Consider the following 14026-nt stretch of genomic DNA (forward strand, 5'->3'; position numbering starts at 1 on the left):
GGTGGTAGCGGCGGGTGTTGCTGTTTTGTTTTGCAAACTTCCCTGTGCTGCTGGGAAGCCTTTCTGGGAGCGGCAGGGCAGCACGGTCGTGGTGCCACGGTTGCCTGTCTCATCGCTTGGATGGGGCTGCCTGTGATAGGGAGAGAAAGGGAAGGAGCTTGTAAGCTCCTCTGAGACTCCTTACAGGAGAGAAAGGTGGGATATAAATCCAAACTCTTCTTCTATAATAGTTGTATGTCTTCACTTTCCCATAATTTATTCAATGTGTTACCTTTCTTGGGACCCAGTTGTATGAGAGAAAGACTGGTTAAGAGATATTTTAAATTAATTTTTTATTAAGATGTATAAATATGTATTCATGCTATAAACTAAGAAAAGCAAATTTTCCAGATTAAACGCACTAAACTCTTGATGTTGATTTTTATTGTGTTGCTATTCCCTTTAATCAATCATGGAAGTTGTTGAATGGATGCTTATAAGCATTTTTTGTTCCTGCTGTTGAAAAAAATAGTTCAGCAGAATAGCAGAAAGGCCAGGTTGTCACAGGTGCATTGCAAAGGTTGTCCTGGGACACCTGCCCCAAGTTCAGCCCTGCACTTAGCAGTGGAATGAGAGACTGTGGCCTTTTCCTGCCTGTCCCAAAGGCAACTTTGCCATCCATCAGTGACCTTGGAAATGAGGGAAGGAAAGGGCAGTAAGTAGGGTTGCCAACCTCCGGGGTATTAACCAATCTCAAGGCAACAGATATCAGTTCACGATAGAAAATGGCTGCTTTGACACATGGACTCTATGGCACTATTATATCCCAGTGGAGTCCTTCCTCTCTCCAAGCCCCAATCTCCACCCCCCACCCCCCAAGTCTCCAGGTATTTCCCAAACTGGAACTGACAATCATAGCAATAAGGTACCATCCTATTTCTATCCATTTATGTTCACCGTCCTTTCGAAAAAGGAGGGAGCTAAATTAGAATGCATCTCTGAACTAGCCCAAAAGCGAGGCACCAGAGTCCCATTCAAGACTCGGGGGGGGGGGGGGGCTCCACCAGTTCCACTTCTGCCTAGTCAAAGCACCGTCAGGCCTGCCGCAGAGCTACAGTCCCCGTTCTGTCTGCAGCCACCCTGAACGCAAAGGCTGCTGGGGGAAAGCGCGAGGCCTGCTCGACGGTTGGGCCCGTGCGCCTGTGCCATGGAGCTGGTGCTGGCGGACGCGCTGCTCTCGCAGTGCCCCGACTCAGCCGCGCTGCTCGGGGCAGTGTGCGGGGGCGGCCCGGACGAGGCGCTCTCCGCGGAGCGAGCGGAGGCGCTGCGCTTCCTTCTGCAGCGGGTGGCGGAGGGCGGCTGGCGCGGAGAAGACGAGGCCCGGCGGCTGGCCTGGGACGCGGCGCTGGGTCGCTGCTTCCCGGCACTGCTCGGGAGCAGCTCTACGCCGGCGGAGGAGCGGGCGCGCCTGGTGAGAGCCGCCTGCGGAGTGGTGCGCTCCTGCGCCTCGCTGTGCGGTTCCTCCGTGGCGGAGCGGCTGGCCCAGGAGGCGTGGGAATCTCTGGCCGCCGGCCCGGCTGGGCGACTGCAGACCGAGGCCGCTGTCGAGCTCCTGGCTGCGGTGGCGCAGTGGCTGGCCGAGCCGTCGTTGCTGGAGCACGTCGTAGGAGGCGCCCTAGCGCTCTTGCAGCAAGAGGACGAGGACAAAACGCTGCTAGTGGCGGCGAGGCTGCTGCCGGCTCTGGGGCGAAACAGCGCCGCCCTGGGCCGAGTGTGGGAAGGCCTGGTGCTCTCGCCCGAGGGTGTCCTGCCGCCGGTGAGCCGGACTTTGCTGGTATTGAGCGCCCTCTCCGAAGCCGTGTTCCCCGGGGAAGAGCAGCGGCCGGGGAGCTGCACCGATGATGAGGCTCCCCGGCTGCTGGATGCGCGGCTCTCCGGTGGCTTCTGGGAAATAGTGCAAAGGGGGCTGACGGAGAGGGATGCCTTGTGCAGGAAGAGAGCCCAATACTTGCTGAAGCGAGCGGTGGAGGTGTCAGAGAAGTTGCGGTCAGAGTGCAGGTGCAGCCCCGACCCTGGACCTGGTATGTGGCTGTCTACTCTAGTGATTGGCACTCCTCCTCTTGCCTGTGTACCCTGTTATGATGCTGATGCAGATGATGCTGGCCCTGGACAAATGAAATGTGTCCCACCAACAGCCCTGTTAACACTGTCGGCTCTGTGGGTGTCAGAGAAGTTTGCTGAGGTTGAGTTTCCAGCTTAGGGCAAGCTAGCCCTGTGGCCTTTTGCCTTATGTAGGATAACACAAACCATGGCAACTGTAGATAAACAGAGATGTGGTAAAAGTTGCATCTTCTATATGATAGAGCAGAGATGCTGGACCAGGAGTGACTGGAAGTCAAGCATTTTCTTCATCACTCTTAATTGTTGATTGGGCTGGGTCACAATGATAGCACTTATATCTCACACTGAGAAAGTCGTAAGAGGATGTTAATTGGATTGGCTGATTACTATGACAGAGAGAAACAGGATCAACAATGATAAAAGAAAAATTGTGCACAAGTGGATAATCAATGACCAGCCAATTGAGCAATGCCCCCTTTTAAATACTGGTGTGTTCTCTTTCATCTGATCTCTATCTTGAAAGGCATACCTTAGTGTGGTGACAACTGCCAGCAGACTGTGAGAATCATCTTAAAATTCTTTTAAAGAACATAAGAAAGAGCATAAGAACATAAAGAACATAAGACAAAAACAATAAAGGTGGGTGAATAATTGTTCCAGCTCTTAAAATATTCCAGCGCAAATGAATTACTCAACTTCTGTTTGGGGCAGAAGTTTGGAGCTGGAATGGCGAGGTGCTCACTCAAAAATTGTACTATGAAGATGGGCCAGAATGTATAAAATTTGTATTTAATCAAGGAAGATTAATTCACATGAACCAAAGATTTAAAGAATCAAAATGGAAGCTTCTCTGTGTAAGAGACCAGCAGGCCTGCATGCTAGCAGCTTCTCAGTGAAGATGCAGGCAACTACAGATAACATCTTTAGGGTCTTGTAACTACAGGTTACTATATGACAGAAGCCATATAAATTTTATTACCTTGTTTTCCTTGGTTAGGACCAGCAATGGGGATAGTTAAATCAATGTGATTAATTAAATAAGGAAAAAGTGTTTTTCTATTTATGTTGAATGAACACAGAAATGATAATGAGTGATTCACATTTACTTGTATTTGATCATAATTCTATTGTCTTAGAATCGAAGGTATAATTGTTGTTAGAATCAATATTTGTTAACAGGTAAAATCATTGTATTAGAATCGAAGGAAGTTTTATGATCCTAAAGTATGTTAGCCTGCATGCCCTAGAGGTATAGCTCTCTCTGGTGGATGAATACTCTGTCCTATATCTTTCAATTGTATCCTGTACCATCTATAGATAATGTTAAATTATGGGATACCAAAAATATATATCTGTGACTGGCTCCACAGTTGTGATGTCTGTCAAGATGCTGCCCTAGACCAGCACTTAAACTTCTTTCTCTGATACCTTCCTTAAAAAAAAATTCCACAGTGTCTAATCAATCTCACTAGTCCTCCACTAAGAAAAGTTTTACCAGCCTTTGTTTCTAGACTATGCCCTTGACATACCTTAAAGGTGGTTTCAGTAAAGTTCCTGAGGAGCAGCTCCTCAGTCCCTGTAGTCAGGGTGAAGTGGAAAACCTCACACATTGTATCTTATATTGCTCCTTTTATGAAGGTGTAGGTGGGTTGGGCTATGCCTACAACTTCACAGGCACAGAGGTGGAACTTACTGATTTTTTGCTGGCAAATGTTTTCCCGTATGTCAGTTATCAGTTGGTTCTTTTGCCTTATCATGTTTTAAAACCAGAAAAAAATATTTATGGACAAACTGTTTAGGGCTTGTTTTGAATGTAATCACTATTGACCTTTTATATTTTATAATTGCATGGTTTATTTGTATTTCATGCCTATGTTTCTGCTCTTGATCTTATGCTTGTTATGACCATATGGTTACAACAATAAACTTACCTCCAGCTCAGTCGCTCCCCTTCATCAGGTTTCCTGTTGATTCTGATAAGTTTATTTATGGCAAAAGTTCAGACCAGATCTAGTTTTTTCACCTTTTTCATATTAGTGACATTTCTGGAGGTGGCATTATTTATTTATTTCCCTTGCTTAGAGGAGAACAAGATAATTACTCTGATTTGCTTGTCTTCTAGGACCTTCTTTATTTTGGTGGTCTGCTGAGAAAAATGATCAACTTATTCAGTTTTGGGAAAACTATATTTTAATTATGGAGACTTTGGAAGGAAACCAGGTAAATATAATGTAATATCTTTACAAATCACTATTGAGAGTTTATTTGTTTAATCAATTTGTACCCCACCCTTCAAATACATCCCAGGGCAGGTTACAACAATCTAAAAATGATCTGACATTACAATAAAACATTAAAAAGCATCAAAACATGAACATTCCTAAAAAAAACCTAAAATTCCTAAAAATATACCTAAAAGCAATTAACCACTCCCTCCCTAATCCTCACCAGGTGCAGGTGGATAGTAAGTTCCAAGCAATAATTGAAACTGATCCTAGGAAAACTGACTAGATGGTGCTCCATATGACCACTCATCCTTCTGGAATGTGGGTGATTTTATCCTGGAAGTGCCTAGCAAGCACTTAACAGCTGGGTCTCAGGGAAGATGTTGTCTCCACTTTCCCAGTGGGGACAAGCAGCCCATTTTCTATCCAGAACAACTCAGCTGGATATCTACTCATAGGCCCCTTCTGCACAATAATAAAAAATAATGCGCTGTGTCCACCTTTCCTTTCACAACTGTTTGCAAGTGGATCTTGCTCTTTCCGCACAGTTTCAAAGAGCACTGAAAGCAGTTTGAAAGTGCATTATTCTGCATGTGCGGAATGAGCCATAGTTACAATGTTTGCGGAGAAAAAAAACTGCTTTGCCGCTGCCACTGTAACCTATTAGGCCTGATAATGAGCTCTTGCCAGTGTCTGGTCTGATTCACACAAAGATTTTCGCCATCTTCAGTCTAACCATCACTCCACCCCCTTCATTGCCTTCTATGTATACCATGGGGACCTCTGGGCCCCTCGGAGCGGTTGTGTCCACAGCCCTTTGCATCTTGCCATTCCACAGCAAGACTAAGGCTGCAGCAGGAGTGCTAGACATGTCAACTGGGAAATCCCTGGAGCCCCCAGAAATCTAATGAATTCCATCTTGCTCTAAGTGGGAACCATTGCAATCGGTTCTTCACCCCTGCAGCAGAGAGGCAGTCTCAGTCCAGATTTCACCAGGTAATGATCCGTCCATGACCATGGTTGTACAACACATCCATTCACACACTCCCCTCACATCCCCTCACTAGTGCATTGGGTTTGAAATGTACTGACACAGCCCCATGGTTGTCATAGCAGCCATAAGTTCCCAAGATGATGAACATGAGGCATCCTCAAAGTAGAAACTGAAGTCACAAAATAGAAATTGAAGTCACAGTAGTCCTGGGAGCCTCCAGCAGCATCTCCGAGAGTGCCCCTGTCAGCTGGGACAGGGATTCTATTGGGCAGTGGGGTGAATGGTAAGCCAACAGCAACCCTGTTCTGTCTCTGTGGCCTAATGTCAAGGACAATCCATCTATCCCAGCTATAGAGTGGAAGGGATGTCTGGTGACTGTAGACACCTCTTTATGAACAACAGCAACCCCTTCTCCTTGTCCCACCTATCTAGGTTGGTGTAGCTGGGAGGCAGAGCAGAGTCAGTGCAGGAATTCCCAGCTCACCCACTCAGTTCTCTGTGATGCATGCCAGATTGGCCCCCTCATCCATGATCAAGTAGTGTATGGTGGTTGTTTTATTTTGGATTCACCTAGTGTTGCTATAAAAAGAAGAGCTGCCCAATAGTAAACATGTATATATTGCAGAAGCCGACCACAGGTGCCGAACATGATTTCTTGCCAAGCAAAACATTTCTGATACATTTCAAATGTATCACGTCTTCCCTTGAGTGAGAATGTTTAAATATAAGAGAAACAGTTTGGTCTGATGTCATTTTCCAAGGTAAAAATATTTCAAAGGCAGCATTATGTTGATGTCATTATGTGATGTTCACAAAAGGGGTGCTGAAACCAGGCTGCATAGATTGTGAGCTATAATTTCTACAACTGCAGATTTATCACAGTCTTGTAAATTATAGTTTCATTCATTGTTAATATATTTATATGCAGAGTAAATCAATTTAATGTAATATATTTTTTTCAATTTTAGATACATGTTATAAAGCCAGTGTTACCAAAGTTAACTAGTTTATATGAATATGCAGTATCGGAACAAAAAGGTAGGACCATTTTCAGACAATAACACTAACTTTCTTGGGTACTAAAGAGAAGGATTGTTTATTCATTTGTTCGACTTATACCCTGCCCTTTCCCAACAAGGCTGGTTTCCAACAATACACAGTTTAAATACTTAACTACATTAAAATCCCAGTAATAAAAGCTGAAAATTGAATGGGGCCAAACATAGTGAGGGGTTCAATCATAAGGAGGGGATAAGATAATTAAGTAGGGATATTCCAGTAATAAATAAGGAAAAGGGAGGGAGGGGAGATCAGCAAGATGGGAAATGTTGCTGCCTTCAACTATAGGCCGGGTAGAACAACTCAGTCTGCAGGCCCTGTGGGATTGCGTCAGGTCCTTAGTCTCACCTGAAAGAGAGTTCTGCTAGGCTGAGGCCAGGGCCAAAAAGGTTCTGGATCTGGTTCAGGACAGGGATCATCAGTATTTCCTTGTAGGACTGCAAAAAAAATCTTGGCATCTGGTTGTTCAGCAAGTGAAGTCAAATGATAATTTTCTAGGTTTGATGGCTAATGAGAATATATAAGTGGGGGACTTGTGCGAAGTCAGCAGGCATTGTGAAAGGGAGGCAGATTTGATTTCTGAAAGTTTAGCCATGGGGCCAGTGAGCGTTAGTCAGCTAGGCTCAGATAGACATTTAATATGTGCCCAGAATGACAGCTTCATAAACTAGAATTTTATATAATTTGAGACAAATACATTGAAATGTAACTTATGTGTTGTGACTAATGTTGGACTAGGATCTGGGAGGCCCAGGTTCGAATCACCACTCTGCCATGAAAACATGCTGAGTGACCTCTAACTAGTCAGACATTCTCAGCCTAACCTACCTTGCAGAGTTATTGTAAGGATAAAATAGAGGAGAGGATAATACTGTAGGATGTTTTGAATGTGCTTGATAATCTTCTACATACCCTATTACATAAAATATCTTTAGATATCTTTGTTGTGCACGTTGTTGAGAACTGTTTTTTTTTTTTAAACAACAGATAGTTGGGTCTTTCACCCATCATGGCATATGTGTGTTTACAAAAGAATGTTTGAGGGTGAAAACAAAACTTTGGCTAAGGAAGGAGTCATTCATTTTCTTGAAATGTGGCAGACACAATGCCTTCCTCCATCACCAGGATTTTCAGAGGTAAGGTTTATTTTCCTGCTGTTGTTTTAAATTCCATTCTCAGTACCTTGCCCAGGTGTCTTTGAGATCCGGTTTCATTGTGTATTTGAACTCTGCTCTTTGAAGAGGTACTTGCTTGTGGCTTTTATTATGGGATCATTCCCATGCTCACAGAATGTAGGAGCAGATATTTTTTGAAAGAAATCTAGGAAAGCACACTTTTTCTGCAAATCACTGACTATCAATGCTGCATAGCTTGCTTTTTGCAATTAACCTTGTGTCTAAAAAAAAAATCAAGCACAAACTGTAAGGGGATCTCAAAAGGCTTATCTACCCTTTTTTGCACACAGGTACCCTACAAACCCAAATGCATCTTGAACCTAAGAATCGAAACCATACTATACCAAACCCACTTGCAACTAATAGTATACAGATCTGAACAAAGGCTACATGCAGTGGTAGGATTCAAAGGACTAACAAACTGAAAGCATCCCCAGTGGTGGGTTTACATTCAGTTCTCTGAGGCCAGGACAAAAAAGATGGCTATTGAGCCCACCATGAAACAATGCGAATATGCTGAATCCCAACACTGGCAACATGATATGTTAGACAGAACATGTTGCAATTGTTAATTACATGGCAACGGTCAGGTAATGTGGTGAAGTTTGTATTTCCATAGTCTTTAAAAAATAAAGGAAATAAAGAAAAAATAATGACAAACTGCAGAGAATTTTTGCAAAAATTCTCTCTAGTCCTCTCAATATTCTGCTCTTGCTAAATGTCAGAAAAAAGAAGGGAGAGGGTATCTTTTTAGTTATAGAACTCTCTGAAAGATATTTGTAGCAGATTTCTGTTGAATGCAGTATTTCAGTGCAGTTGGGAGTTATGGAAGTAGGGAAAGTGTCCAAGAAGGCCAGCATGTGATAAGGAAGCTTGCTGCCTATCTGACTTCTCAAAGGTTGATGTGACAAGGAGACCTAGTTCCTCCACCAGTACACTAATGCTATGTAATATTGATCAGTAAGGCACAAAACTATGCGACTCTAAAATGTTATAGGAAGAGAAAATGTACTTGACTTGTATAACATAAATATGGTTAGAAGAAAATATAGGGGTTATCTGTCCCAGTTAACAGCACCTGGTTATGCAGTTCTCCATCAACCATGCTCAGTTGTCTGAGGGGAATGTGTAGCCATCATCCTCTATGAGTTTTTCAGCTTGGACAGACTTCCAGTACTAGTTATCACTGTATTCTACTCATATTAGGAGAAGTAGACATCATGGGTTGTGCATTGGAGTGGTTTGTAGTTTTGGAGTTGGTTGTCATCATATGCAGACAATATATAGCTGTGAAGATAGCCTTATCCAAATCTCCTGGTGATGTGGTAGAGGTACTGCATTACTGCCTGTCAGCTGGGTTAAATGGTTAAAAGTGAATGGATTAAAATTAAACCTTGGAAAGACAGAAAATCCCGCATAACAGTTTAATTAATTGGAGCAGGGTCTTCTCCATTGTGGCCTCCACCTTGTGGAGGTCAGGAACATAAGAACATAAGAACAAGCCAGCTGGACCAGACCAAAGTCCATCTAGTCCAGCTCTCTGCTACTCGCAGTGGCCCACCAGGTGCCTTTGGGAGCTCACATGTAGGATGTGAATGCAATGGCCTTCTGCGGCTGTTGCTCCCGATCACCTGGTCTGTTAAGAAAAGGCTCCTACTCTCCTGGCTTTCTGCAAACTATGCAAAATGAAATAATTTGAGAGGGCTTTTTAAGTCATGCAGTAGAGTTGCACCATGGGTCACCAAATTATTCTGGTGAATTATCATGGACTGTGTTACACACAGTTTTACTACTGTGTATTGTTTGCTGTAAGTAGGATTTTACTATGGAATTTTGCATCATTTAATGTGTTGTATTAATATTTAAGCTTTGCTTCAGTTCTGTTTTCTAAGATTTCTGGTTTGTTCTGCTGCATTGTTCTGTTGCATTACTGATAGGCAGTAATGCAGGACCTCTACCGCATCACCAGGAGATTTGGATAAGCCTATATACATAGCTACATATTGTATGCAAATGTCCCAGCCAATTGGTTATATTGACACACTCTGTGTAAGCCACCTTGAGTCCCAGTGGGAAAGACTAACTATAAATAATAAAAATAAATTTCTTCTGGTCCTATATATTTGACACATTTCCCTTTAGCTTCATTTTTGTAAAATCAAGCCTACTGCTTTTGCTTTAATAGAAATAATTACTTGTCTAGCATGTTTCCAAGCTTTGTTTTTAAGGAAGATTTTAAAACACCAGGACTTATATGGGATAAATACACTTATTTACTGTCATCTCTGTTAATACAAATATAATTTTTTTGCAGTTTGTTATTGGACCATTAATGGATGCTCTTTCAGAAAGCTCTTTTTATTCCAGGTAATACATTATTCAGTGAGTCCCTAAAGATTATCAGACGTTTATGCCAACTATATATTCATCTGTTGGGAAGACTGACATTTAATAAGTGCCTCACAGCTGATCTCTGAAATTCTTTTCAAATGTAAAGCAGGTTCACGCAATAGCTATAATCTTTATTTACAATACTATGTGAAGTCCTCAAAAGAGAGGATGTTGCTAAAAAATGTTCTTGTTCCACTTTAGAGGGGTTTTCTGAAGAGATGCAAACCTTAATTAGCAGATTTACAGTTATGTCCTGCAGGGTAGCTTCAGTCTGAGCAGTCCTGGATAGCTCTATTCAATGGGTAACTGCTAAGGATCACACTGGCAATACCATTTATTGGTGGGTCTCTGACTTCAGGCATGTTTATAAATTTCTTGAGGCTAGGCTGGGTCTGGTGTGTTTAATATTAAACATGAGAGGTTTGATACAGCAAATGGAAAATTTTGTGAAGTTGCATGCTAACATATTTCTTTCAGTACTGAAATACTGAACTTCTGGTAATATAAACATTATTTAAATGTAATTGATTGGATAAGTAGCAAGTCAAGGAAACACCACCAGGTGTGAACTGGGAGTCCTAGTTCTGACTCTGCAATAAGATAGATATCTTCAGTATGTATTTCTGTTTTTAACTTAACAGGTCATCAGGCCAGGTGATAGGGATGTGTCCTACATTAGGAATACAGCTACAGAAGTTTTTGGCTGCCTTCTTCACAAATGTCCCAGAGGAAGAAAAAAGTATGTTTAGTCATGTTTATTCAATTAAAAGCATCTTACTGCTTTCACTGTCCTTAAGCCCCAGCCTGACTAAAGTGGGGATGTCACTGAAGTAGGGAACTGACTGGGGAAGAGGGAAGGTGGTATTCCATTTCCCATTCCCAGTGATTCCTGAGTGTTGGGGAAGGATGTAGCAAAAGAGATGGACTGGCAAAATGTTTTGCTTGTGGTCCCATCTTCTCCCTGCTCCAGTGAATGTGGTTTGAAGTGCCGAGAGAGCAAACTCCACATTACACGCAAAATGAGTAAAAACTCCCCAATTCCTCTTATTGAAAAAGAGAATGATTTCTGAGCAGTAGAACACTGGGGGCATGCTTCATACTTTCTCGGCTATCTGGCTTGGCATTTAAAATTCTCCAAGCCACTTTCCTTCTTATGATTTCAGATGTTTGTTTACCTGTGTAAATATGCATTTGGAAAACCAGTGTGGGAAAAGCAATTATGGAGTGATTTTCAGCACAGTCCTGTGTTGAGGGTTTTTGTTTGTTTGTTTTCTTGTGTGTGTGTTTGTGTGTGTGGGGTATTTGCTGCGAAATTGCAGTTGACTTAGGTGTATTTGTAGGGTTTTCTGGCTACATAGTCAGATGTGGTTTACCACTGCCTGCCTTGGCATAACTACCCTGGACTTCCTTGGTGCTCTCCCATCCAAGTGCTAACCAGGACTGACCCTTTTTAGCTTCTAAAATCTAGATGACAGCAGGCTAGCCTGGGTTATCCAGGTCAGGGCTTATGTGGAGTTTTGTGCTTCTTAGGTTCATTGAAGTCCCTGGTCTTAGACTAGTGTAGCTGGTGGGTGTAGCTGTAAGCATAGCCTCAGCTTAAAGTTACAGCCTTCTAATGCCTTTAAAAAAAATATTTCAACGCTCTTTGCATACATTTGTGTAAAATGGACACATTTCTGTTGATTCTAGAATGGAAAAAGTGGGTACTTTTATGTTGTATTTAAAAATACCCCTCCCCTTTCCTGCTGGGGTCATGGTAGTCTGAATGTATCAGTAGCAGTATTAAAAGTACAATGTTCAGTATCATTCACAGTATAGAATTAGGCTGGCTGAACCCTCTTTTGTTTTGATGTCATTTGCCCTCATGGTGTGACAATTGTCCTTTTTCTGCCTTCTGTACTACATCTTATATTATCAGTCAAATGACCATGTGTGAATTGAGACTGGGATTAATGAAGGGGTTAATTGAATGCAGGGATTGTAACACAAGTTTTGACTAAAATATTGCCTCATGACCATTTATGATTGTTGATTTACCAAAAATATTTTATTTGTCTTTGTTTTTCCCAGGTGGTTTTTTATTAAAGTTTATACAGAAGATGAGCAATAGGCACTGGTGTTCCATTCCCATTTTTTTCCTGTCCATGGCACTTGCACATATTTCAGCATGTAGAGCACTGGATGCAGAAGGACTCGTAGCTCTGAGGTAACAAACTGAGTTTTGCCTGCATTATTGGTCTTTGTTCTCACTCCATTGTTTTGACTTCTCAAAGTATGTATTTTATCCTCTTGCAGAGATGTGCTGCAGTGTACTATGATCACACATCAGATTTTGCTACGAGGAGCTGCTCAGTGCTATCTTCTCAAAGCAGCAATGCTCTTGACCAATGTAGTAAGTGTTTGTTTTGAAACAGCTATCAGAGGGAGATACATGTATGTTTTATGTGGATTACTAGGTTAAAAGGGAATGCGTCTGTTTACTTCACATTGCAGCTGTAGTATCGTTGTTTAAAAAGCCAAATTAATGTATTTTGTTTTATCTTTTTTTGCTATTGCGTTTGATGTTTTGACCAGACAAACTGACTTAGTAAATAAAGTAGGCCAGTGATGGCGAACCTTTTCGAGACCGAGTGCCCAAATTTCAACCCAAAACCCACTTATTTATCTCAAAGTGCCAACACAGCAATTTAACCTGAATACTGAGGTTTTAGTTTAGAAAAAACAGTTGGCTCTGAGGCGCATGTTACTCGGGAGTAAGCTTGGTGAAGCAACTGTGCAACACTTCGAATGGATGAATCACAGCCCTAGGAGGGTTTACTCAGAAGCAAGCCCCATTGCCAGCAACCAAGCTTACTCCCAGGTCATGCCCAGGCCAGCCTAGGGATGTGTGTGTGTGTGTGGGGGGGTGATTTTCCACCCCCCCCCCCCACATGATGAACTCTGTGCACACGTGCCTACAGAAAGGGCTCTGAATGCCACCTCTGGCACCCGTGCCATAGGTTCGCCACCACTGAAGTAGGCTGTGGGGCTGACGTTGGATGTTCCTGCACCCCCCTGCTGCCTTCTCCCACCTTGGGCTTCCAGGAAGCCAGTGACAGTGCATCCCCACCAGCCCTTCCCTCCTTGCACTTAGCAACTGAAGCCAGGGATAGCTTGGGGCAGTTGCTCCAACTCCAAATTCGGTGTCACAAGCCAGGGACTGTAGCTAGTGAGAAGCTGCCGGAGGGATGGAAGGTCTGACAGCTGTGAGAAGCAGCAATGCCTGTCTTCAAGGAAGCTGGAGTTAGAGGTTACCCAGGAGCAGCTTCCAGCAAAAAGTCAGAGACTGGGAAAAGACAAGGCCTGAGCTCAGGAGGAGGACGAGGAGGCAGGGCAGGGAGAAGTGATTGTGAGGGAAAGGCACAGGGGGGAGGAAGAGCCAGGTGGAGGGAAAGAGGAAGGGATTGACTAGAACAAAGGGAGAATTGGGTGCACCTGGGACAAATGTGGGTGGGGGGATAAGGGAGCACAGGGATAAATAGAAAAAAGATCCACCAGCCGGGGACAGGCAGCGATCATGCTTCAGCGAGAACTGGAGGTGAGAAAGAACAAGTGTGGAGGCAGAGAACAGTGGATCTTGAGGGGAGGAAGCCATTGAGTTTGGCTCTGAGGTTGGTGGACGCAAGCTTGAGCAGAGCCAAGGTGGAGGGAGGAGGCAGTCCAGCAGATGGAGAGGCAATCCAGCCAATGGGGAGGCTCATTAACAAAAATGCTATGTGCTCTAATCATTGGGAATTGCTTTCTCCTGCCCGGCCTGGATCAGAATCTTCTTTGTTCTCTCCCCTTGGTTTCTAGCTAAACTTCGTTTCCTGAGTCCCCTGTAGATAAACCTCTCTGATTTACCACTGTTTGGCCACTAGCTTCCTTTGTGTAATTTATTCAAAGCATTTATGCTTACTCTATCCGGAGATCAAAGATCCTTGTCAGGCTAGTGTGAATCTGCCTGATACTGTAATTGGAACAACATCTGATACTGTAATTGGAACAACATAAGCCCCACGTAAGGTAAAGTGCGATGACACAAAGCAGGGCAGGGCAGAGGG

The 14026-nt window shown here is 43.3% G+C and overlaps 1 protein-coding gene across 1 annotated transcript in view; it reads left to right on the forward strand.

Moving 5' to 3' along the window:
- The first annotated feature begins 1131 nt into the window (after nt 1–1131).
- The window catches only part of LOC125437530 (probable methyltransferase TARBP1), a 13504-nt gene continuing 609 nt past the window's right edge, over nt 1132–14026 (forward strand). The window contains exons 1-8 of the mRNA XM_048505159.1: nt 1132–2060; nt 4223–4320; nt 6288–6357; nt 7366–7514; nt 9868–9920; nt 10586–10683; nt 12015–12150; nt 12240–12336. Coding sequence (XP_048361116.1) covers nt 1187–2060; nt 4223–4320; nt 6288–6357; nt 7366–7514; nt 9868–9920; nt 10586–10683; nt 12015–12150; nt 12240–12336 — 1575 coding nt within the window. The 5' untranslated portion in view covers nt 1132–1186. The remainder of the gene's footprint in view (nt 2061–4222; nt 4321–6287; nt 6358–7365; nt 7515–9867; nt 9921–10585; nt 10684–12014; nt 12151–12239; nt 12337–14026) is intronic.

The sequence above is a fragment of the Sphaerodactylus townsendi genome, linkage group LG01 (genome assembly GCF_021028975.2).
Source record: "Sphaerodactylus townsendi isolate TG3544 linkage group LG01, MPM_Stown_v2.3, whole genome shotgun sequence".
NCBI classification, from domain to species: domain Eukaryota; kingdom Metazoa; phylum Chordata; class Lepidosauria; order Squamata; family Sphaerodactylidae; genus Sphaerodactylus; species Sphaerodactylus townsendi.